General features: G+C 38.3%; 2 protein-coding genes and 1 long non-coding RNA gene across 3 annotated transcripts in view; 2 read left to right on the top strand and 1 right to left on the bottom strand.

The window, feature by feature from the left end:
- LOC105445472 overlaps positions 1–3,555 on the bottom strand; it is a 43,416-nt gene extending 39,861 nt beyond the window's left edge. Inside the window, exon 1 of the long non-coding RNA XR_973413.2 lies at positions 3,503–3,555. This is a non-coding gene — a long non-coding RNA (uncharacterized LOC105445472). The remainder of the gene's footprint in view (positions 1–3,502) is intronic.
- Positions 3,556–10,117: 6,562 nt separating this feature from the next.
- On the top strand, positions 10,118–15,216 carry LOC590696 (collagen triple helix repeat-containing protein 1). Its single transcript, XM_011681052.2, has 4 exons — positions 10,118–10,503; positions 12,107–12,256; positions 13,422–13,629; positions 14,831–15,216. The coding sequence occupies exons 1-4, from the start codon at positions 10,147–10,149 to the stop codon at positions 14,977–14,979; spliced, it is 864 nt and encodes a 287-aa protein (XP_011679354.2). The 5' UTR covers positions 10,118–10,146; the 3' UTR covers positions 14,980–15,216.
- A 3,993-nt stretch (positions 15,217–19,209) lies between these two features.
- On the top strand, positions 19,210–23,586 carry LOC115918799 (collagen triple helix repeat-containing protein 1-like). Its single transcript, XM_030991090.1, has 4 exons — positions 19,210–19,939; positions 20,839–20,988; positions 22,051–22,258; positions 23,438–23,586. The coding sequence occupies exons 1-4, from the start codon at positions 19,808–19,810 to the stop codon at positions 23,584–23,586; spliced, it is 639 nt and encodes a 212-aa protein (XP_030846950.1). The 5' UTR covers positions 19,210–19,807.
- The last annotated feature ends 243 nt before the right edge of the window (positions 23,587–23,829 follow it).

Below are 23,829 nucleotides of genomic sequence, written 5' to 3' on the forward strand. Positions count from 1 at the left end.
ACATCAATCCAAAACGGCGATCCGATACTAGGGTACCTCCTGGGTGCATGTGCTCCACGAGATATGACGTGATCTAGTGAGCCCTACATCAAAAAATCATGATGAGAACGGTCAATCAGAGCCAAGCAGATCTGGCTAACACCGTGGAAGTGATTTAACCTTGATCATCTTCCATGTATGTATAGGAGCTTTATAATAATGTAGGAAATGTACATCCTATGGTTTGTGGGGAGGGGGAGGGGGGTCAACAAAATACATGTAGCAACACCACCTCCCAAAAGAGGAGTCCTCCAATACCTGTAGATTGCCCCCAACTGACTGCAGGTGCGGATGCAACAAGTGCAAGTGGATCTCCCTTGTGCAAGACACGTGGTTCGAACCATGATTGTGTGACCCGACCCGACCCGCAGTCCACCCTTGCAATGAGAAAGGGGTCAGGGAGAGTATCAAAGGGAGAATCTAGGACACCCTGGGAGTTACAAATGTCGATTTTGGCAAAGATTTCACTACAAATTGGGCAGGAATGTACAAATTTCTCCCCTGCTTCTTCAGAATCAAAGAAACAACTTTGAGGCACAGATGGTCAACAACATGTAGCTGTTAAATTTGCTGAGTGGAACAGCTTATTGCGATTTTACAACTTACAAGTGAAAATGTCAGCCACTTTTGAAGTCTTTCCAATTTTAAGACAATCCTACAAGTTCAGAAGGGCAGGTCAATCCAAATGGCTCAGAATTTCTATTACCATACATAACAATTATCACAATATTGTAACAGAGAAACTTATTCCTAACTCCTGAGCATTTACTCCTGAACCAGGAAGTCCACTTTCATTTATGTTTTGTACAATAACTAAAAAATATACCCTGGAAGTTAATTCTAGGTTTGTTTGCCGTTATTTACCGGGGGGGGGGGGCACTGGTTTGAAAAAGGAAAAAAAATGGTCGGATATATTTTGGTCCTAGCTGTTCCACTTGGATCCGTTCTTTTACCTAACACTTTGATCCTTCTCTTGAAAACATTATCCATAAATGTGCAAATTATGCAGCATTTAATCTAACAACACAGTGTTCACTGCAGACTGACATCAACTTAATTCAATGACCTCTTCCCCCCCCCCCCCCCCCCCATCACCAAAAATAAATAATGATGCCTTTACCACACTTTCAATTGCAGTATTTCCTTCTCTACAAACATTGTTGACATATGAACAGATCTATAATCTTCCCAAACCAAATCATTATAAAGCCATCATTGGTTGAAAGACACTGACCTTTGCGGTAGTTGACAGGCCTCACATTTATTTCAAGGCCCTAAATTTTAACCAAGATAGAACACATGTTTGTAGATAGCCTTAGTAGGGCAATGTAGGGCAATATCTAACTCTTTCTGCTTTGAAATACTTGCCATGGTTCTTAGTCCTCAGAAGGGTGATCTAACATTTGCTTTGTGTATGGGGATTGGGGAAGGTCTTAACGAAACATTTTTTAACAAACTTTTTAGTTTTCCTCCTTCTTAAATATATTTGGAACACATTACATAAATAATTGATACACACAATTTGTGAACATAGTAAATAAAGTACCGGTAATACATACAATTTCAGCATACAGTGTCTGGGGAAGGTTGACAAATGTCAATTTTAAGCAGTTTTTAAGAATTCCCCATACCAGATGGTTACTTCTGTCTATGTCAGCTTTCTTATATCTTAGCAGAATAACAAAATTGCTGGAAGCACAATTTCATTCTTGAAATGCCACATTTTCCTGAATTTCTTGATTAGCAGATCATTACAGAAGAGAGGGTATTTCCCCAAGGTTTTTTTTTTGCTGGTAGGTGAGATTATGATTATTATTGTGTAGTGCTCAGTGTAGTACTGTTCATTACATGTATGTTAATAAACTCACTTTCTGTTAACCTAAAATAATTTTATTTCTTTCTTAGTTTCTTCATAATTTTTTCACCTCATTTTTCTTTTTGATGGGGGGAGGGCCCAGATCCCCTGTCCCACCGTGCTCCAGCCCCCTGGATCCACTTCTGATTCATGCATAACTGATAAAACAAACACCCAACAAAAATTGCATACATTGAAGCAAAGTTATTAGTAGACATGGGGGGAGGGCCCAGATCCCCTGTCCCACCGTGCTCCAGCCCCCTGGATCCACTTCTGATTCATGCATAACTGATAAAACAAACACCCAACAAACATTGCATACATTGAAGCAAAGTTATTAGTAGACACTAGACAGAAGTAAACGTCTGATACATGTATGAGGAATTCATTAATATTAATAAAAGTGTCATTTGTCAAACTTCTCAATGCACAGAGCCTGAGAGGGTAGCCCTTGCCCCACACACACATTGAGGGAATTAACTTTCATCTGAATCCGGCAAAAAGTTCATACTCAGTTTATCTTAATCTAGACCTAACAGTTTGATTTAGAAGAAATGATGATGAGTAAGCAAATACACTGTAGATCTAATTTTTAAAACATCAAAATATAAGGACTCACTTTTAGCTTATCTATCCATTTTCTTGAAGCTACAATGCTTTTCATTCTCTGTATAGAGGTGTTTAGTGGAGCCACCCATCGATCAAACATTGAAATCAGAGACTGAAGCTTCAAGTTCAGGTCTAGACTAGGGGGTTGCTATAATTTTTATGAGACTCTTTCTACACTTACTTTTTTACATTTAAATTTTAAGGAATAGTTGACTACATTACTCGATTTATGTTAAAGCCCGAGAACTTGTGTAATTTGAAGTCAAATGTTCCCTTTAAAAGCACTCCCTATCTCCGGTGTGTAAAGTCAATACGGGCCAGATTTTGTTGCTTGAAAAGTACCCCTTTACCAGAGATTTTGGTAACACGAATACGGTCCCTCCGACCCTTGAGCAGTACGGGCGCTGGTCCAAGAACGAGGATCGTCTTCATAAACGAGGATATCCTCATGAACGCGGCAAAATGCGTCCTCATTTTCGTGGACGTTTTTTCATCGGCGCTGTGCGGGTTTCGGGTCACCGAACGGCCTGCTGGTGATGCGATAAATGTATTCCGCCTAAGGAAATAACCCTAGTTCACCGTCTACTTTATTGGGTTGTCCGTCTTCCCAAGGATTTATCCTTCATAATGTGAAAGTGTCTATACAAAGTCAATGTAAAATGCATCAAGAAACTCATCGCTAAATCCGTTTTTCGCATCACCAATGCGCCAATCTAAAATATGAAACGTCTGCGAAAATGCGGACGATCCTTATTTTTGAGGACGCATCGGTCCGCGTTTACGAAGATAATCCTCGTTTATGCAAATGATCCTTATTCTCGGACCAGCGCCCTTACTGTTAAGTGGCCCCATCAAGACAACGCATAAATCTGGTTAGAACTCATGGACAATTGTCAAAACAAACACCATCGCCCCCCCCCCCCCCCCCGGCTGAAATGGCCTAGATCTACAGTGGAACTCTTACAGTTTTAGTAAAAGATCAAATTCTGCTTTACTCACATTCACGAATGGAAATGCGGAAGGAAGTCGTAGTGCACTGTCTGATCTGGAACGCTAGTAACTAGTCGCCTCTGATTCTCCTGCAGGAAACCGCTGATGAGGCTAGCTGATCGCCCGAAACTTCGGCGACGTGTCGCTTCGACAAACGTGTCAATTCAATCAACACCTAGGTTCCCAAAATCCTCTTCTACAACAGATCAAACGTCTTCGATATGCCTTTCAAACTAGGTGAAAACAATCTATGACTTAATAGGTAGTTCGTGTCAAACTACAGAATAAATGACCGCTTGCTAAGTAGAAATAAACAGTGATTTTGTCTCTCAAGCAGTACGTCGCTGGCTTCTCAGCTAGCTCGTTGGCTGCAATTAATTAATATTCGCAATTTGTGATCTGTCTGCTGCCCTCACATTTCAACCACAGTGCAGTGGATGAAAAAAATATTATGACTTGTCTGATTGCCTCTTTTTCTTTCGGCCTTCTTCTCTCTTTCTCCCGCTCTTTCTCTTTTTTCTCTCTCTCTCTCTCTCTCTCTCTCTCTCTCTCTTTCCCTCTCTCTCCCCTCCTTCCCCCTCCTCATTCTCGTCCCATACCCCTCCTTCTCCTCCTCCCCGTCTACCTTCTTCCCTTCCTCTTCCTTGTTCTTGTTTTTGTTGGTGTTGTTGTCGTTCTTCTTCTTCTTCTTCTTGTTCTGCTTTGTCGTCTTCCCCTTTTTTTCCTTTCTTCTCCTTCTTTTCTGTTACTTCCTCACTTCTCCGAGCTCCGAGTCGATTTTCGTTTTAACACATCAAAAAATTACTGAAAACAATTTGGAATTGCCCTTACATGAACAAACCAAACAATTTTAAACTATAGTTTCATTTTTTTTTCCTTTGGTTACTTTGTATTTAAATGGTCCTTAAATTTTCTGCCAGCTAGCGAAGTGGTCGGGCAAAATATCAAGAGTTTTCTGTCTTCTTCTGATGATGATCGCGGGTTTAACTTTAAATTTGTTAGTAGACTAGATGTTTCTGCATTTGATGAAGAAAAAATATATATATATAAAAACAACAATAATAATATATAATATAAGCTATTCAAATACCGAAACAAATACATAAGTTTTATTGAAAACTTGAAAGTACGGAGGTAAATTGAAGAATCAAGATTAATTCAGAGGCCAACTACCATAAGCATGAATGCTTGAGTCGATAGCAGCGGAAGTGGGGAGGGAGGGCTACATGATGCTGTTAAATATATGAGTAGATAGGAGAAAGGAATGTCACGTATGAATAATCGTGTGTGTTTACAGTAATATATATTATTTACTGAGATATGATATATTTTAATTTTAGGACCATACCATTTATCAAGACAGTGTGTATTTTCAAATAACCATTATACGGTAGTTGTCTTATCATTTTATGAACAATAATTTTCAATTAGTTGTTGAGGTAGCATTGTGACCAATCAGCTCTTATTCAAGAAAATAATCAAAATGGAAGGAATTTTAGCATAAACCACAATCTCTTTTTAGAATAATAAACAAGGCAGCATTAATGTCAACATTCCTAGGATGTGAGCTTCTAAATATGATAAGAAAATATGCTGCAATTTCGAGCGAGATTACCATGCGAGCTTTGAAAATCATGGTTTTAATTTAACAACAAACAATGTCCACAGTTGCTGCTTGTTCTTATAAATTTGGGGCGTTGTGCCTCGCTCCCCCTGCTCCACTGCCAAAAATTATATGGGAATCAGAAGGGGAACCTATTTTTTGTAATTATGAAGCCTCTCGTTTTCTGAAGATATGACTCTTTGCAGGATTTTAGGGCACGTTTTGTAAGCGACAATGTGAAATAAATTTTTAAAAAAGGGGGGCACTTATCAGATCATGTATAATGAGAAAAGACACTTCTCATTTAATTTAAAGCTGCTATGTTGACGACGATAATGATGCTCTTTCTCTCTCGTCCCTCGAATTTAATTAATTTTCTTTACTTCCTCTCTGCCCCCCCCTCTCTCTCTCTCTCTCTCTCTCTCTCTCTCTCTCACACACACACACACACACACACACACACACACACACTCTCTCTCTCTCTCTCTCTCTCTCTCTCTCTCTCTATCTTCGTTTACACATCTACCCTAAGAATGTTTGTATTTGTATTTATTAGAAAACTTCATTCACATGGTACATTAAAGGTAATACAAAGTTTTGGTATGGGGTCATGAATTTGGTTCAAATGAACATATTGGAAGCATATGCGATCCTACAATATTCAGTGATCGTTGTCGCGGTTGAAATCGAGTCTTAAGTTATGAAATTGTAAATAATAAACTCTTTATGTTGTATAGCTTCCTCTCAAGGTCAAGATATTAATTAAGCTATAAAACAATGTTTCTTGTCTAAAATCGACATATTAGCTATTCCCGTTTGGTAATTATATATCACAACTACATATTCTGAGATTTTTCAGGGTCGCAGCTACCATTGTATGGCCGTAGGCGCTATTTGAATTTTTATATTCAATTTTTCTCGAAAGCAGAAGTGCTTTAGGGGCTAAATTTTCTCGTGCTTATAATACATCCATATAGGGGTATCCAAATATATCAAAATTGTATAAAGAATCACTATTCACCCAACTTTCACAATTTCCCAAAACTTTGTATTACCTTTAATAATTTGTTTTACAATACATAGGCATAATAATTACTACAAATGTGAAAAAAGAGTATTTTGACAGATACACGGAAACGATATGAATAATTGTACAAGTATATTTATACATTATACTTCAAATTAGATTAAAGGATTAGAAAATGACAAACGGTAATTCATATCAAATCTTTTGTGTTGATAATTGTGTATTGTGTATTGCATTGCATTGTTTGTATTGAAAAAAAAATGTAATTTTGTTCCTCAAATATTATTGACAATCTGTTATAGTGTAAAGTTCCTCAAATATTATTGACAATCTGTTAGTGTAAAATTCCTCAAATAATATTGACAATCTATTTTGATTTATTTGATTTTGATTTATTTATTTCTGTTTGATTTTCTTTTTCTTTTGCATTTTTACAAATATATAACAAACAAATATTGCAAATTTACACATGACAAAAGAATATATGTGGAATAAGGTAAGGCTGGGTGTAACTAATCGAGAACATCAAACAGGAGGGTTGACAAAATAAGCAAAGCTTGATAGTATGACTACCCTCAAAGGATACATAATAATACAAATATGGAGGAACAAAATATTGGTAAAAAGGGGGAAAAGACAGAAAAAAGAAGAGAAAAGAAAGAGGGGATGCACATCAATATTCACAGACTTATGTGGTAGTTGGATTTCAAATTGATATATAAAGATTTTAAATAAGAAAAGAAATGCAAATTTGAATACTGAGTGGCCAACTTGGGATACAATAGAATGAGAAGACTCTCAAGGTTCGGACAGTAAGAATGTGAAAGTAAGATCAGCCAGCTGGTTTTAAACCTGGGCCTGCGAGTCAGAGCCTTGAAATGTTTGTATAGAAGACAGTGTTTATTCAGTATCCCAAGTAGGCCACTCTTTATTCATACGTGTATTCATACCAGGTCATGGAAGGTTATAATCAACGTTTCATTAAATGGAAGCAAAAAAAAGTAAACAGTACAGAAAATTATCGAGTTTTGTAACGATGGGTAAACGAGGAGAATTTATTTTGTTGATGGATTTAAAGATAATGAGCAATAAGAAACTTTTTCACCGCTCTGTTAAAGGATAGCATTGTATTCATCGTTTTTATTTCAGGGGGTAGTGCATTCCAGGTATCAGGGCCAGAATGTCTAATTGAGTTTTGAGCTAAGGCTGTTTTGGCGTTAAATAGGTGATAGTCATTGGAATGCCTGGTTGGGTAAGAATGAAGATTAAAATTATGTTGGAATAAAATGACTAGTGATGGGGGAAGATTGCCGGTTTTAAGTCGAAACATGAACACAGATTTTTGCATGTAGTGTATATCACTTATTTTTAGAGTTTTTAATGTGGCAAATAAAGGGTCAGTGTGGTCGCGATAACCTGCATCGGTACAAACTCGAATTGCTTTTTTCTGTAACAGTAATATACGATTAGTATTGCACTTATGAGTAGCCCATATGATATTGCAGTAAGAAATATATGGTAAAACCAGTGTATTATATAGCATACTAAGCACATGTGTTGGCAAAAAGTATTTTAGCTTAAATAGTATACCAATATTGCGAGAAATAGGGGTAGAGATATAATTCACATGATCATTCCAGTTACATTTTTCATTTATATATACACCTAAGAATTTCGTTGATGACTTTTTTTCTATTGGAACATTATCGACAAGCAGCTCAAAGTTATAAATATTGTGATTTCTGGAGTTTCTAAAGTGAATAAAATTGGTCTTCTTTAGGTTCAATGATAATATGTTGCTTTTGAACCATTTCGATAACTTAGGTAATTCAGTGTTCATGGTTGCGATCATCGAATTTAAATCGGAATGTGAATAAAATACATTTGTATCATCGGCAAATAATATATACTGTAGAATTGGTGAAACATTAGAAATATCGTTGACATATATCAAAAATAATAGTGGCCCAAGTATGGAGCCTTGCGGAACTCCACATTTAATAGATGATACGTTAGAAGAAACTGAATTGAATAAAGTATATTGTTTTCTTGATGACAAGTAATTTTCGAACCAATCAAGTGCTTTACCTCGTACACCGTAATGCTTTAATTTATACAATAATATAGTGTGATCAAGAGTATCAAATGCCTTGCTGAGATCCATGAATATGCCTATGACATGTTTATGATCAGCCAAGGCATTTGATACTCTATCGAATAGTTGGAGTAGTGCTAAATCAGTTGAATGGAACTTCCTGAAACCAAACTGATCTGGGTTCAGCGAGTCGTTTTGAGTTAAAAAATTATATAATCTGTTGTAAACAATTCTTTCGAGGATTTTAGAGAAACTTGGTAATATGGATATTGGTCGATAGTTCGACATAGAAGAGGGGTCATTTTTTTTATAGATTGGTATGACTTTAGCCGTCTTAAAAGAGGCTGGAACAACACCAGAAGACATCGAAAGATTAAAAATGTGAACTAGAGGTGATAAGATACTGCCTATAATTTTTTTAAGCAAATGGGTGTTAACTTCATCATAGCTATGAGAATGACTGGATTTTAATGAGCGAACAATACTTAATATTTCAATAAAATCTGTCGGATAGTGTAAAATTCCTTAAATATTATTGACAATCTGTTATATAATGTAAAATGTATTTCATATATGAAGAATTTCATTCCAAAAGGAGCTAAATCCATTTTTGTAACTTCAGAGAAATAAGAAATTGTTTACCACAATTTGTACAGGCATCTATGGAAAAGTGATATTACAAGGTGCATTTTTCATAATTGCTCACAAAATTTAGGTTAATAATTTTGTTGAAAGACGAGTAATTAAGTGAACAATGTTCTGATATCAATAACTCAATTTTCATCAAAAGTGGATTTAGCTCTTTTTGGAATTAGGCTCTTCATATATACCTTGTAAGTGACGGTCTCAACTTGAGCTGCTGGTCACTCTTTATATATACCCAAAATAATAACAATAACAAATACAAATGATGGGGATCATGACAGCATTGATGATGAAAATGATGGCGTTAGGGCACTGAATGTAATGGCGATTTTGATGTTGATGACGATGACCATTTTTGGTGATGAAGTTGATCATGACAATGTTGATGGTGTTGTTGTTGCTGTTGTTGTTGTCGTTGTAATTGCTGTTGATGATTATGATGATGAAGAAAAAAACCCATTTGGTTCCTCCCACAAGTTTTTAGTTTCAAGGCCAAATTCTAAATTGTTTAACACGATCCAACGTCAGGTGTTATTTGGATATTAGAATATGGTCCTATCATCTCTCATTTGTCAAAATGTATAGATTTCTAGCCCTTCGTGTTGAATCAAAGACTGTCTTCATTTAAATATTGTTCATTCCGGCAACTAAGCGAAGTTTTAAGTTTATTTCTTTCTTTTTTAAAACCTGTTTCCAAAAAGTTGGAATAATTTTTCTCTACCCCTTTTCATGAAATGATCGTGAGAATATGATTTATTCTTGACAGATAAAGTTTATATCTTCTCAAAACTTTATTGATCAATCTATAAGAGCTATGTAGAGATTGATCAATAAAGCTTTGAGAAGATATAAACTTTATATATAAAGAAATAAAATCATATTCTCACAATCCGTTCATGAAAAGAAGTAAAAGAAAATATTCAAACTTTACAGACAACTGTCAGTGTACAATGGATATGAGGAAGAAATTGATGAACTAAACAATATTAACGAAGGCGTATCCAATGTTGTCAGAATAGGGCGGGGGAGGGGCAGGGGGAGTCGATGTCCTTGTCAGTCACACTCTCTTCGCTATGGGAGGCTGTGGCCGGTTCGATCCACCCATGGACAACCTTATAGATCCGCATAGAGTCATCATGAAGAAGGGTCTATGTTCTGTCCAACCTTTATCGATTTTGGACCTCCCCTTGAAGTAAACTCTCCTTACGATGTCTTTATTCTAGTCCTCCCAATCGATTCGACGAGTGTTAAAGTATCCATCTTGCATTGACAAGAAACACGAAATGAATTATTTGTCTCGTTTTAATGTTAGCGCAGCCCCTCGCAGTGGTTGTCTCGTTGTTGTATATACACTGGGACTTCAATTCGCAACAGGGAAAGGGATATATAGAGACATTGACTATATTCGAAAAGACACTTATTTAGGGCATTGGTTCTCGATGCTATTCTACCAACACTTTGAAGTCAAATATAACTTGGCGAACTTAATAAGGAATAAGCAAGTGAAGATGGGCGCAAGAGATTGGATGGGTTTCTCCTCTTGGTTTCGTGTTACTCTGCTTCTCCTGTGTTTCGCCATCTTGAGAGTTGTGGAAGGGGTGGAACAGGCAGAGGTCTACAAAAGACAGATTGTCCTAGAGGTGATTCGTCGATCGGCTTCCTGCAAAAAGGACACTACCACTAATCTGTTTGGAGCTATAGAAAGGCATTAACTTTGTGTTAAGGATATGAGTTGCATATTTTCATATGTTCAGGTGCCTTTTGTTTTACAAACCTTGTGCTTATTTTGGTGGTATCCTTCCTATTTTCTTTAACCAATTTTGGTTTTTATGACTGCTATAATGTGTTTTTACATTGTTAGATGATACATAAATTGGGGGGAAAGAGTGAAATTGAGTTAATGCCCTTCTGGCTCCAAACAGATGATATCTTGTCAGTGGCGATAGTGTTCTTTTAACGTTGACGTGACGAAATCACTGAATGTTTTTGCTGATTCTTCAATGTGAGAGGATTCATCATTATGTCATAATACTCTGCATGATACAGGAGCGAATTTCCGCTCTTTTCGAAGAAGCGTTATTATCAAATGGATCCGATCGTTTTAGAGCGGAAATCTAAAAAAATGTGAAATCCCTCCTTAATAAAGATCAACCCAAAAAACTAAATTGGTAAATCACCATTCAAATAGGCCGAGGAGTGACCACTTTTTAAAAGTTGTAGATTTATACTTTAAACATGTTGGATCCAACAATAAAGGTTAAATATAGCATGTTAAAAGTGTTAATCTGACATTTCGAGAAAAAGAACGGTCTCTCCTTGGCCCTTTTAAATGATGGGTGAATATTGTTTTTTCTTTAAATATAAGTATAAGGATACCCTCTAAAATGTATGCCCTGTATGCCCACATTTAATGTGGACATACAGGAATATAGGCCTACTCCTTTATTTAGATCATCAATTTGGAGGGGAAATTTAGTGGAATCCACTCTAAAAAGAGTAATGCAAACCATCATTCGGAGTGGATTCCGCAATAATTTTGGAGTGGATTTAACTCCAACACGAAGCGACTCCTCTCCTCAGCATTTTGAGAGTGTGTCCATTATACTAGGATCATTATATTGAAAACAACAGTTATGCACAGTATTTATATTCTCATTTAAACTATTACAACACGTGATGATAAAATGCTATCAAGAGGGGTGGACAAAAGCCGAGAGGAATAAAAGGAGAGAGAGGGAGAGGGGGGGGGGGGGGGGGGGGGGTAGAGAGAAAGAGAGAGAGAGAGAGAGAGAGAATGTGAGACAGATATTTGTTTTCTTCAAATGGTTAAATGAATGTCATAAGCAGTTGATTTACCCTGTAAAATGATAAAAGTCAAGGTGATTACTCATTATTTCTCTATTACTCATCCCATTTTCAAAACCGGGTGAAAGTCATAGTTTTTGTTTAAAATAAAGATCGTTTTAATAAATCAAACAAAGTTAAGAGGAAGGAACGTGTTTTCCACCTGTTTAAATGAGAATTATTTTGTAGTGGTTGTGGCTGCCATTGTTGTCATTGTCAATATTATTGCTGCTGTTGAAATTGTGTTTTTTTTTTTGGTTTTTTTTTTTTTGGTTGTTGATTTTTGTTCTCTTTTTCAGCGTCTTGTCCTCTTGGGTGAAATCAATATGAAATCCCCCAAGGAGAAACACAGCCCCATTCATTCCTAAATGGCATAATCTCTCACTAATCGTTTTGCAGGAATGTTCTGCAGGTTCTCCCGGGCCAGCTGGACCACCTGGTCCTCCCGGGCCCGACGGGGAGTCCGGGGCACCTAGTCCAGTAACCACTAACTGGAAACAATGCTCTTGGTCTTCGGTCAATGATGGTAGAGATTCGGGATTGTTCAAGGTATGATGATGATGATGAGATTAATGATGATAGTAATAAAAGTAATAATAATATTAGACGGGGTAATAATCGTGCATGGATCGCCAGGGGTGTCACTCTGTAAGACAAGAGCTAAACGAGAACCAACTATAACATTTGTATTATAATTATTATAATAATAATAATTGTTATTATTATCATTCATATTATTATTATCGTTATTATTATTATTATTATTATCATTATTATCATTATTATCAATATTTATGATAACAAGATAATAATAATAACAAAAATGTTATTTTTGGTTTATATAGTGCATTATTAAAGGTGTGTTCTGGTTTTTAAAAAAAGTGAATTCTCACAGAATCTAACGAAACTTACACTGAATGTGTTCAAGATTGGTAGAAAATGTATACTGGCTGAGTAATGAGAATAGAAAGATTAGGAAATCAAGGTTAGTAGCCCGACATCATGTGTAGACCCATATACATCTTTCTGTGTATAGTGTTCGTTACTTTACCAAAACTGGGCCAAATTTATTATGATTTTGATGACTCCAGAACTTTGCAGTACACACCAATACTTACATGCTAAATGATCAACTTTTTTTCTGATCCATTCCACACCTTTTCTTTCACAATGCAATCGGATGACCAGAACTCACCTTTATCTTTAATATATCTGTGAACGGTGGATCATATTGGGTGAGGGGCGTCGATAGATTATATAAAACACATAATCGCCACATTTGCAAATTTGCTTTTGATCTTCTGAAAAATTCTACATTATTATTAACAAAATAGATATATAAATAAACATGAAAGAAGGAAAAGTATGATCCATTTGCGTTTTTCCTACAAGCATCTGAATAATAAACAAATAATTGTCGATCAAAAAAAGAATGTGGGGGGGGGGGGGAATATTTCATTATTTACAACTCAAACCTCTTCTCGGTAGGATGCGACCGTCATTGTTGGTCAAACAGTTTTTGAGCGTCAAGTAACGCCTGGCTGGAATGCTCCCCAGGGAGTGGAGATTGTGCACACAGCGTCTGCGGGCAAGCACTGAATCCAATGACCGGGGAAATACATGTAGTATATTTGTAAAGCGCTTAGAGACATTTGTATTAAGCGCTATATATAAGCTAAATATTATTATTATTATTATCATATTTTTTTCTTAGTCCTGCTCTTTTACAAAGGAGTACTCAGACACGGCTATCTACGTCTCTTGGTCGGGTAACCTTCGGCTATCTGGATCGGGGACGGGGTGCTGTAGATGGTACTTCGCCTTCGATGGTGTCGAGTGCTCCAATCCGAACAAGATCGAGGCAGTCGTGTATGCTTCGGGTTACAACAGCTATAACCTGCATCGACCTAGGGTCATGATGGGTGAGTTATGAAAATAATTATCATGAAAGGCAAAATGTCAGGGAATTTCCGTATATAGGTTAACTCAAGTACGAGGTTAGAGGTGTCGTGGTCGAGAAGATTAAACCCGTTGACTGGAGATGCGGAGGTCAGGGGTTCGAGCCCCGTTTAGGCACTAATTTCCTTTAGCAAGACAATAACCTACTTTTGCCACATCATTATGATAATAGCTACAATTATATTGCGCACGTATCCATCATATAGGAGTGCTCAACGCGCAAAGTAGTATTATTACCCTTGCTTTAGCTGACCTATAAGGCGCTAATTGCATTTAGGGATAAATATCTTTGCCATGCAGGTGCCATTTACGATACCTGGGGGTGTTTCACAAAGATCCTAAGTAGAACTTAACACTAAGTGGGACATAAAAATTATGGACAGCCATTGGAGCCTTAAAATGGAATATATTCAAAAGCAGAAATTCAAGTATTTAAGACTTTTTATAAATTCCACATCCAGAACATGAAATCTCCTTGATGATAGAAAATATGAATGATTTGAATCAACATTTTATGCCCTTTAAAATAACTTTTACTAAATATTTTCGAAGATGCTAATGGCATTCCATATTTTTGAAGTCCAACTTAGAGATAAGTTCAACTTAGGATCTTTGTGAAACACCCCCCTGGGTGGAGAATGTAGATTAATGGCTTGCCAAAAGGACATTAGTGCCGCGGCGGTACTCGAACCGCGAACCTTGTGATCCACAGTCCGGTGACGTATCCACCATGTCACCTCTATGAAAGCATACTTATGGAAACGTCGACACATTTAAAGCAAACATGATCATCATCATTATCAGTCAAATTTCCAGAATTTCACCACGTTTTTATTTCAAAGGAATTAAAACGCCCTTAAAAGGGCTACTGCCCCGTTAAAAGCTTTTTATTGAGGAGGGGCGCGGTCTCGACGTTTAGATTAGTATGCTCTAATCGTGATCAGCGTATAGCGCACTAACTAGTTACACTGAAATATGTACCGTTTTCATTAGGATGTACTCACTATTTACTGTAGAATGTAGACAATGAATAATGAACCATTTATTTAACAAACAATAATTCTACTCAAGACATGTACTTGTAAGTTGGACTTTAAAAAATCAGATATACTGTGCCGATAACAAAATGTGTAAGCTGTTCCCCTGTACCTTTTTATCTTTCAGGTTACTGCTACGGCATCGGTGCCGGCAGCGTAACAGTAGGGTTCTATGTCGGGCAATGCAGTGGCTATGGGACCTATGACTGCTACACCGGATGGATCAGTGGCAGTCATATCATGATCGAGGAAGTTACAAAGTCTTCTTACGACTAGTCACAAGAAAGCGCGGTGATAATCCAAGTTCCGGGTCCAAGTTTTATTGGCACTGTGGATGCACCGGGACAAGTTCTGAACAAAACTTGAAGGCAAACTATATTTCTGGACTATTAAACCTGAACAATAAATTGAAATGCTTGATAAACTTCAACAATCTTTGTCCGATGAAGAAAAGAAAAAAACGTTACCAAGGCAACAACCCGCATTATACTCAGGCGCGCCGGAAGCAGTTTGGGACTGGGGGGGGGGGGGGGGGGCAAACATTCCAGGGGGCTCACATTCCAGGGGCAGTGACGTAACGAGAAAATAAGTTCGGAAGGGGGGGGGGGGCAGACGAAAAATCTGCATCACCACCAGTCTTACACGTTACATGCAGGTCCCGCGGAACGTTTTACAAAGTGGAGTATTATCGATCAGGTAGAGCATAAGTTGGCGTGGGGTCCAGGGCATGAGCCTCGGCAGGGGGTCAAGGCAAGGGGCTGAGCCCCCGGAAGCTCAGGGGTTTCCGGGTATTTAATTACGGTTAGATGAGCATACAGGGGCTCTCTGTAAGGCAATTGACGTGTTCCAAGGGGGGGGGGAGAGCCCCCAGAAGCTCAGAGGTTTTAATATTTAACTACGCGTCAGATGAGCACCCAGGAGCCATGTTAGGGCCCTTGGTGTGGTCCAGGGGGCAGAGCCCCCGGAAGCTCAGGGGTTTTAGGTATTTAATTAAGGTCAGATGAGCATCCAGTGGGCCGCCGTAGGGCCCTTGGTGGGGTCAAGGGGGGCAAAGCCCCGGAAGCTCAGGGGTTTGAGGCATTTAATAACGGTCAGATGAGCTTCCAGGGGCCCGCCTTAGGGCCCTTGGTCGGGTTCCAGGGGCAGTGGCGGATCCAGGGGGGGCCCGGGGGCCCGCCCCCCCCCTTGAGAAAAAAAATCATGTAAAATCACGTGATTTTTACGATTTTTGGGGGTTGGGCCCCCCCCCCCCCCTGGCGCTCAAGGGGGGGGGGGTGCAAATTGAAATTTTTTGGAGGATCAAAAAAAAAAAAAAGTGCTCACTACCCCCCCCCCCTCCCCCCTTTCTTTCTTTTTTTCTTCTCTTTAACATACTTTTTAAAAAAGGGGGGGGGGGGGCTCGAGCCCAGCCACTTTGCAGACCATGACATAAAGGCTTCTAAATTAGCGTATTTCGCCTGACTGTAATTTGGGAATTTCTTATTTTCCAACAAACGCATAAAAAGGTATGACTTAAAAAAAAAATGGAGAAAAAATGCCGGAAAATCATGTCACAACATCAACATTTGTAAATCACTTGTTTCGAATAAGAAATACATAACCCCCCCCCCCCCTCCATCAGTACGCCAGCGTTTAGGGGCTCATGTCTTTTCACCCCTATAACAAAAAAAAAACGGACACGCTTTCACATTCTCGCACAATATGTCCACGATATGCTACGCGCGTATCGCTATTATAGAGACCTCCATTGATAAGTACCATATAGGTGGCATGCGCAATGTTTATGACATTTAATTCCTGTGAACTTTCCTTTTCTTTGAATGGAATTGTATATGTGATTTAATTCAGGTTTTTATTATTGTTACGTTCTTTTGGATTAAAAATACAAACCATGTTTACTTCTTTACTTTTTTTTTTTTGGAGGGGGGGGGGGGGGCGTTTTTTTTTTTTTTTTTTTTTTTTTTTTTTTTTTGGGGGGGGGGGGGCAAAAATGCGTTTTGTCCCCCCCCCCCCATTTTTTGACTGGGGGGGGGCAACTGCCCCCCTGCCCCCCCCCCCCCCACTTCCGGCGCCTATGATTATACTGACGTATTTTTAACAGTCTTTCTGAGAATGGGATCACGTAAGTTTTCATAGAACGACCGTAATCATGAGTTATGTATAGTGGAAAGTTTATGATTCATCATTTATTATGCAAATGTATAGTATAAAAAAGTTGAAAAAATAAATATAAAAATAGACCTTCAATGACGTCAGTTGTATTGTATGTTGCCGCCCATCCCTTCTGCATGCGCTCCACCATTGTCTTGAGAAACGACCACAAAAGGGTACATAAAATAAGTGATCTAATGAGCACGAAGTGACGTATTTGGAAAATAATTACCGTCAGCTAAATTTTGGTTCGTCTAAATATTGGGCGGTACAATTACTGATCGGAAAAGGAAAACTACTTTCGTATTACTGAGACTTGATCGTTAAATTGTGTAGCTCTTGTTTTCAACTATAAAATTTACACTGTAACAATGTCGGGTGAGACATAATGAGGGTAATCAATGTCCGACCAACTTTTGTAGGCAATAATTTCCAACTTGGACAATTTGGTGTTCATTTTTTTTTTAGTGAAAGGTAATTGTGGTCGGCCAAAATATTACACCAGGGCCATTTCACAAAAACGTGTCATCGGTGCAAAATAACAGTTTTTGTTATAAGCTACTGATAACTTTACTTCTGATTGGCTATCAGCAGATTTGTCACCGATTTTTGTCATTTGTCATTGAAAAAAAAGCTTTGTGAAACGGGTCTCAGGTGGGTGCAAAATTGTCTAAACGTTGGTCGAACTTTACGACTTCCCTCCTGTTCGGCAATTTTTACCCAACATTTATATTTACGGTGTATTCAATGTAAATGATATTGTTAAAGAGAAGGTTCATTGATTTAAAAAACTAACTTTAATGTCATTATCGCAAAGGTGACACTTTGATTGGCCAAAGTTATCAAAAGCTAATGCTTGGAAACATTCGAAGTAATGATTATTAACAATTACAAAACGCTTAGATAAAGCCCCGACAAAGCACCTGAAGAGGTCCCCGGTCGCTGCTGAGATATGACGTCACATGTTGAACATGATGTGCACAAGTAGACGATGTCCCATGACATCTCACACAATTATTTCAGTGCCTGTTTTGTCATCTTTTCTTCAGTTATTTCTCATACTTCAATACCCTCAGGCGAAATGTTTAATCTATTGCCTCACTCTTAACCCCGTGCATGGTATTATTTTGATGGAAAATGCAGGGATAAAAAAAATGGAATCCGTCGCTTGTAAACAATATAAGACGCCAATGTATTTTCAGCTGCATACACCGCGGCATGTTCGGCGTTTCAAGAGGGAACAAATGACGTCCATGCTATCATTCCGGAGGTTTTTTAATTTGAAAGTGTGATTTCTTTGATTGTTCATTAACCCATATCCTGTGTATTTACAAACAAAAGAATTTAGTTATCAGAATGAGGGTCATATCCCTTTTTGAATGGTGTAAAATTCCATCACATTTATATACACTAAACTCATTATAATTTGAGAAATAAAAGCATTGCAATTAATATGTCCATTCTTTATGGGATGTCGTCTGCTTGGGCAGGATTGGTTCATATTGTGACGGCATTAAAACATCGTTATTTTTCCGGCGAATCTCTCGCATATCCCAAATGCTATGGACGTTGTTTTATTTGTATTTTTATAAATCACCCGATATGTAGTTGACCTAAAAACTTGCATGATGGCCATCTGTTAGCTTACCAGTTTCTAGTAATTTTGCCATATTTGTGATTTTCTATGAACCCGCACTTTAACAACAAATCTCCACAATATCCACAGTTGCTGCTTGTTCTTATAAATTTGGGGCGTTGTGGCTCCCTCCCCTTGCTCCACTGCCCAAAATTATATGGGAATCAGTAGGGGAACCCATTTTTTTTATTTGGATGCCTCTCTTTTTCTGAGGATCTAGTTATATGACTCTTTGCGGGATTTTAAGGCACATTTTGTAAGCGACAATAGGAAATATATAAAAAGGGGCACTTATCAGATCATATATATGAGAACAGACACTTTTCATTAATTACAAAAAGGGAATTTCTTGGTAAAGTAATATTTTCCAGGGGGTCGACGATCATGATCATCAACATGACACTTTGTTGACGATGCGTGCTCTTTCTCTCTCTTCCCTCTAAGCAATATTTTTCTTTACCTTCTTCTGCGTCTCCCCCCCCCCCTCTCTCTCTCTCTCTCTACCCATACATATCTACCCCTCTTTCTTATCCTTCCTCTGCTCTTTAATTTATCAAACTATGCAGTACGTTATGTTCCTGAAAGTTCACTGTTTTATTGTATCATGTATAACTTTGAAATAGCAGAGTGTGATCAATCTAAAGAGCCATAGAGATCGATAAATAAAGCTCCGAGAAGATATAAACTTTATATATAAAGAAATAAAATCATATTCTCACAATCCGTGCATGAAAAGAAGTAAAAGAAAATATTTTAACTTTACAGACAACTGTCAGTGCATGTACAATGGATATGAGGAAGAAATTAATGAACTAAACAATATTAACGAAGGCGTATCCAAGGTTGTCAGAATAGGGCGAGGGAGGGGGTAGGGCGAAAGTCGACACCCTCTTGTGGCCGGTTCGGTCCGCCCATGGACAACCTTATAGATCCGCATAGAGTCATCATGAAGAAGGGTCTATGTTCTGTCCAACCTTTATCGATTTTGTACCTCCCCTTGAAGTAAACTCTCCTCACGATGTCTTTATTCCGAACAGTGGTCCAAATCGATTCGACGATTGTTAAAGTCTCCATCTTGCATTGACAAGAAACACGAAATGAATTATTTGTCTCGTTTTAATGTTAACGCAGCCCATAGCAGTGGTTGCATCTTTGTTGTACACACGGACTTCAATGCGCAACAGGGAAAGGAATATAGAGACATTGACTATATTTTAATAAGACACTTAGTTAGGGCATCGGTTGTAGATGCTATTCTACAAACACTTTGAAGGCAAATATAACTTGGAGAACTAAATAAGGAATAAACAAGCGAAGATGGGCTCAAATGATTGGATGGGTTTCTCCTCTTGGTTTCGTGTTGCTCTGCTTCTCCTGTGTTTCGCCATCTTGAGAGTTGTGGAAGGGGTGGAACAGGCAGAGGTCTACAAAAGGCAGATCGTCCTAGAGGTAATTCGTCGATCGGCTTCCTGCAAAAAGGACACTACCATCATGTATTGCAAATGGCTACAATCATGACAATGTCCTTTTAGCATTAACGTGACGAAACAAATTGTTTTACAAATGTTGGTGATAATTGTTTGTGAGAATATTTGTTGCTGTGTGTATATGTAAATATATGAGAGTGGAAATCCTCTCTTTTAGATGTCATTATTATAGGGTTCACTTCGTTTTGGAGAGGAAAATTATACTAGGGGAATCTACTCTTAAATGGGTAAGTTTAAGAAAAGGGAGTTCCCTCTTAAGAGGAGTAATTGAAAACAATGATACTCTCCAAATACAGGTGACCAAGAGCAAAGAGGAATAAAAGGGAGAGAGAGGGGGGGGGGGGGGGCAGGGGAAAAAAGAGAGAGAAAGAAAAAATAGAGAGAAAGAGATAGGTGAAGAAGAGAGAGGGAGAGAGAGAGAGAGAGAGAGACTTTTTCTTCTTCAAATGGTTAAATGAATGTTATTAGCAGTTGATTTACCCTGTAAAATGTTAAAAGTCAAGGTAACAATTACTCATCCTATTTTCAAACCGTGTGAAACTCATAATCTTCAAGTTTGATTAAAATAAAGATCGTTTTAATAAACCAAACAAAAGATGAGAGGAAGGAACGTGTTTCCCACCTATTTAGATAAGAATTATTTTGTACCAGTTGTTGTTGTTGTTATTTTGGCTGCCGCTGTTGTTATTGTTGTCAATATCATTGCTGCTGTTGATTTTTGTTTTTGTTGTTGTTGTTGTTCATTTTGTTCCTTATTGTCAACGTCTTGTCCTCTTGGTTAAAAATCAAAATGAAATTCCCCTAAGGAGAAACACACCATTCATTCCTAAATGGCATAATCTCTCACTAATCGTTTTGCAGGAATGTTCTGCAGGTTCTCCCGGGCCAGCTGGACCACCGGGTCCTCCCGGGCCCGACGGGGAGTCCGGGGCACCTAGTCCAGTAACCACAAACTGGAAACAATGCTCTTGGTCGTCAGTCAATGATGGTAGAGATTCGGGATTGTACAAGGTATGATGACGATGATGATGAGATTAATAATGATAATAATAATAATAATGATAATATTAGACACGGTAATAATCGTGCATGGAGCGCCAGGGGTGTCACGTCTGTTAGACATAAGAGCTATAAGAGAACCAACTATGTGTATTATATATTATCATTATTATTATTATTATTATTATTGTTATTATTATCAATATTACTATCAATATAGCGCTTAAAGAGATAGTTGAGTTCTGTTGCAGGAGCGCTACTCAAAATAGTATTTTTTTTGTGAGATAATGAAAAACTGAGTGTCAAATTTGAAAGAACAAACAATTTAAATGACAAAATCATCTTTGCTTGATCAAAATCGGTTCAGAGACGCCTGAAATATCCACAAATATCATAATTTCTAATACTTGTGTACCAACACAAATATTAGATAATTTGAAAAAGTTGTTGAAAAAACGAAATAGCGCCTTTTACGTCGTTTTTCAGCCAATGCCGGTGTTGGCTTTTTTGTTGGCGTTTTCGTGTTGGTTATATTACGCACAACCAGCCGGCCCATGTATTGTTATTTTTAATTACATAATTAACGGTCACCGTATTTTTTAAAAAGTGGAGCTGAATTGGTGTGATCGTATTGGCTTAATTTCACACATTGGGTCTAAAATTACCTTCATAGCAATTTTAGCAAGTGTCATAGATAAGAATAAGAGCAATAACCATGCACTTTGAAGGCATTTGCGGTCTGAAAACAGAACTCAACTATCCCTTTAATACATTTACGATGTCTGTAAACGATGGATCATATTGGGTCAGGGGCGTCGATAGATCATATAAAACACATAATCGCCACATTTCCAAATTTACTTTTGATCTTCGCAAAAATTCTACATTATTATTAAAAAATAGATATATAAATAAACATGAAAGAAGGAAAAGTATAATCGTTTTGCCTACAAGCATCTGAATATAAACAAATAATTGTCGATCAAAAAAAGATGTGGGGGGGGGGGGAGGGAGGGATAATTCATTAATTACAACCCAAACCTCTTCTCATGAATATATCATATTTTTTCTTAGTCCTGCTCTTTTACAAAAGAGTACTCCGACACAGCTATCTACGTCTCTTGGTCGGGTAACCTTCGGCTATCTGGATCAGGGACGGGGTGCTGTAGATGGTACTTTGCCTTCGGTGGTGTGGAGTGCTCCAATCCGAACAGGATCGAGGCAGTCGTGTACGCTTCGGGTTACAACAGCTATAGCCTGTATCGACCTAGGGTCATGATGGGTGAGTTATCAAAATAATTATCTTGAACGGGAAAATGTCAGGGAATTTCCGTATATAGGTTAACTCAAGTACGAGGTTAGAGGTGTCGTGGTCGATAAGATTAAACCCGTTAACTGGAGATGCGGAGGTCAGGGGTTCGAGCCCCGTTTAGGCACTAATGTCCTTTAGCAAGACAATAACTCACTTTTGCCATATCATTATGATAATAGCTACAATTATACTGCGCACGTATCCATCATAGCAAATGCTCAACGCGCAAAGTAGTATTATTACCCTTGCTCAGGACAGCTGCCCTATAAGGCGCTAATTGCATTCAGGGATAAATACCTTTACCATGCAGGTACCCTTTACGCCCCCCCCCCCCACTCCGGGAACGAAGGGACCGCATGCGTGTTCCCAAAATCTCCGGCTCGTAACAAAGAAAAAGATCATCTACCCGTATTGACTTTACACACCGGACTTATGCTGAAAGGGGGGGGGGGTGCTGAAAAGGCTCGTATAACAAAGAAAAAGATCTACCCGTAGTGACTTTACACACCGGACTTAGGCTGAAAAGGGGGAGGGGTGCTGGGAACATGCATATGCGTACCCTAAATAACACTGAATGGGGGGGGGGGGGCGGGCGGGGGGGGGCATTTACGATACCTGGGTGGAGAATGTAGATTGATGGCTTGCCAAAAGGTATTAGTGCCGCGGCGGTACTCGAACCGCGAACCTTGTGATCCACAGTCAGGTGACGTATCCACCAGACCATGTCACCTCTATGAAAGCATACTTATGGAAACGTCGACACATTTAAAGCAATCATGATCATCATCATTATCAGTCAAATTTCCAGGATTTCACCACGTTTTTATTTCAAAGGAATTAAAACGCCCTTAAAAGGGCTACTGCCCCGTCACAAGCCTTTTATTGAGGAGGGGCGCGGTCTCGACGTTAAGATTAGAAACCTCTGATCGTGATCAGCGTATAGCGCACAAACGAGTTACACTGAAATATTTACCGTGTTCATTAGGATGTACTCACTTTTTACTGTAGATAATGAATAATGAACTATTTATTTAACAAACAATAATTCTACTCAAGACATGTACTTGTAAGTTGGACTTTAAAAAATCAGATATACTGTGCCGATAACAAAATGTGTAAGCTGTTCCCCTGTACCTCTTTATCTTTCAGGGTACTGCTACGGCATCGGTGCTGGTAGCGTAACAGTAGGGTTCTATGTCGGGCAATGCAGCGGCTATGGGACCTACGACTGCTACACCGGATGGAACAGTGGCAGTCATATCATGATCGAAGAAGTTACAAAATCTCCTTACGACTAGGCACAAGAAAGCGCGGTGATAATCCAAGTTCCGGCTCCAAGTTTTATTGGCACTATGGATGCGGGACAATATGAAGTTCTGAACAAAACTTGAAGGCAAACTATATTTCTGGACTATTAAACCTGAACAATAAATTGAAATGCTTGATCAACTTCAACAATCTTTGTCCGATGAAGAAAAGAAAAATATGTTACCAAGGCAACAACCCGCATTAGACTGACGTATTTTTAACAGTCTTCCTGC

Source organism: Strongylocentrotus purpuratus, unplaced genomic scaffold, assembly GCF_000002235.5.
Source record: "Strongylocentrotus purpuratus isolate Spur 01 unplaced genomic scaffold, Spur_5.0 spur5_scaffold_2, whole genome shotgun sequence".
In the NCBI taxonomy this organism is placed as follows: domain Eukaryota; kingdom Metazoa; phylum Echinodermata; class Echinoidea; order Camarodonta; family Strongylocentrotidae; genus Strongylocentrotus; species Strongylocentrotus purpuratus.

What these genes read in the sequence shown, in the direction of transcription:
- LOC590696 (XM_011681052.2), top strand. Translation starts at nt 10,147, where the DNA reads ATGAATTATTTGTCTCGTTTTAATGTTAGCGCAGCCCCTCGCAGTGGT. An exon ending in AAAGACAGATTGTCCTAGAG is followed by an intron (nt 10,504 to 12,106) that starts GTGATTCGTCGA and finishes ATCGTTTTGCAG; the next exon opens with GAATGTTCTGCAGGTTCTCC. An exon ending in GAGATTCGGGATTGTTCAAG is followed by an intron (nt 12,257 to 13,421) that starts GTATGATGATGA and finishes TTTTTTTCTTAG; the next exon opens with TCCTGCTCTTTTACAAAGGA.
- LOC115918799 (XM_030991090.1), top strand. Translation starts at nt 19,808, where the DNA reads ATGGGCTCAAATGATTGGATGGGTTTCTCCTCTTGGTTTCGTGTTGCT. An exon ending in AAAGGCAGATCGTCCTAGAG is followed by an intron (nt 19,940 to 20,838) that starts GTAATTCGTCGA and finishes ATCGTTTTGCAG; the next exon opens with GAATGTTCTGCAGGTTCTCC. An exon ending in TCGACCTAGGGTCATGATGG is followed by an intron (nt 22,259 to 23,437) that starts GTGAGTTATCAA and finishes TTTATCTTTCAG; the next exon opens with GGTACTGCTACGGCATCGGT.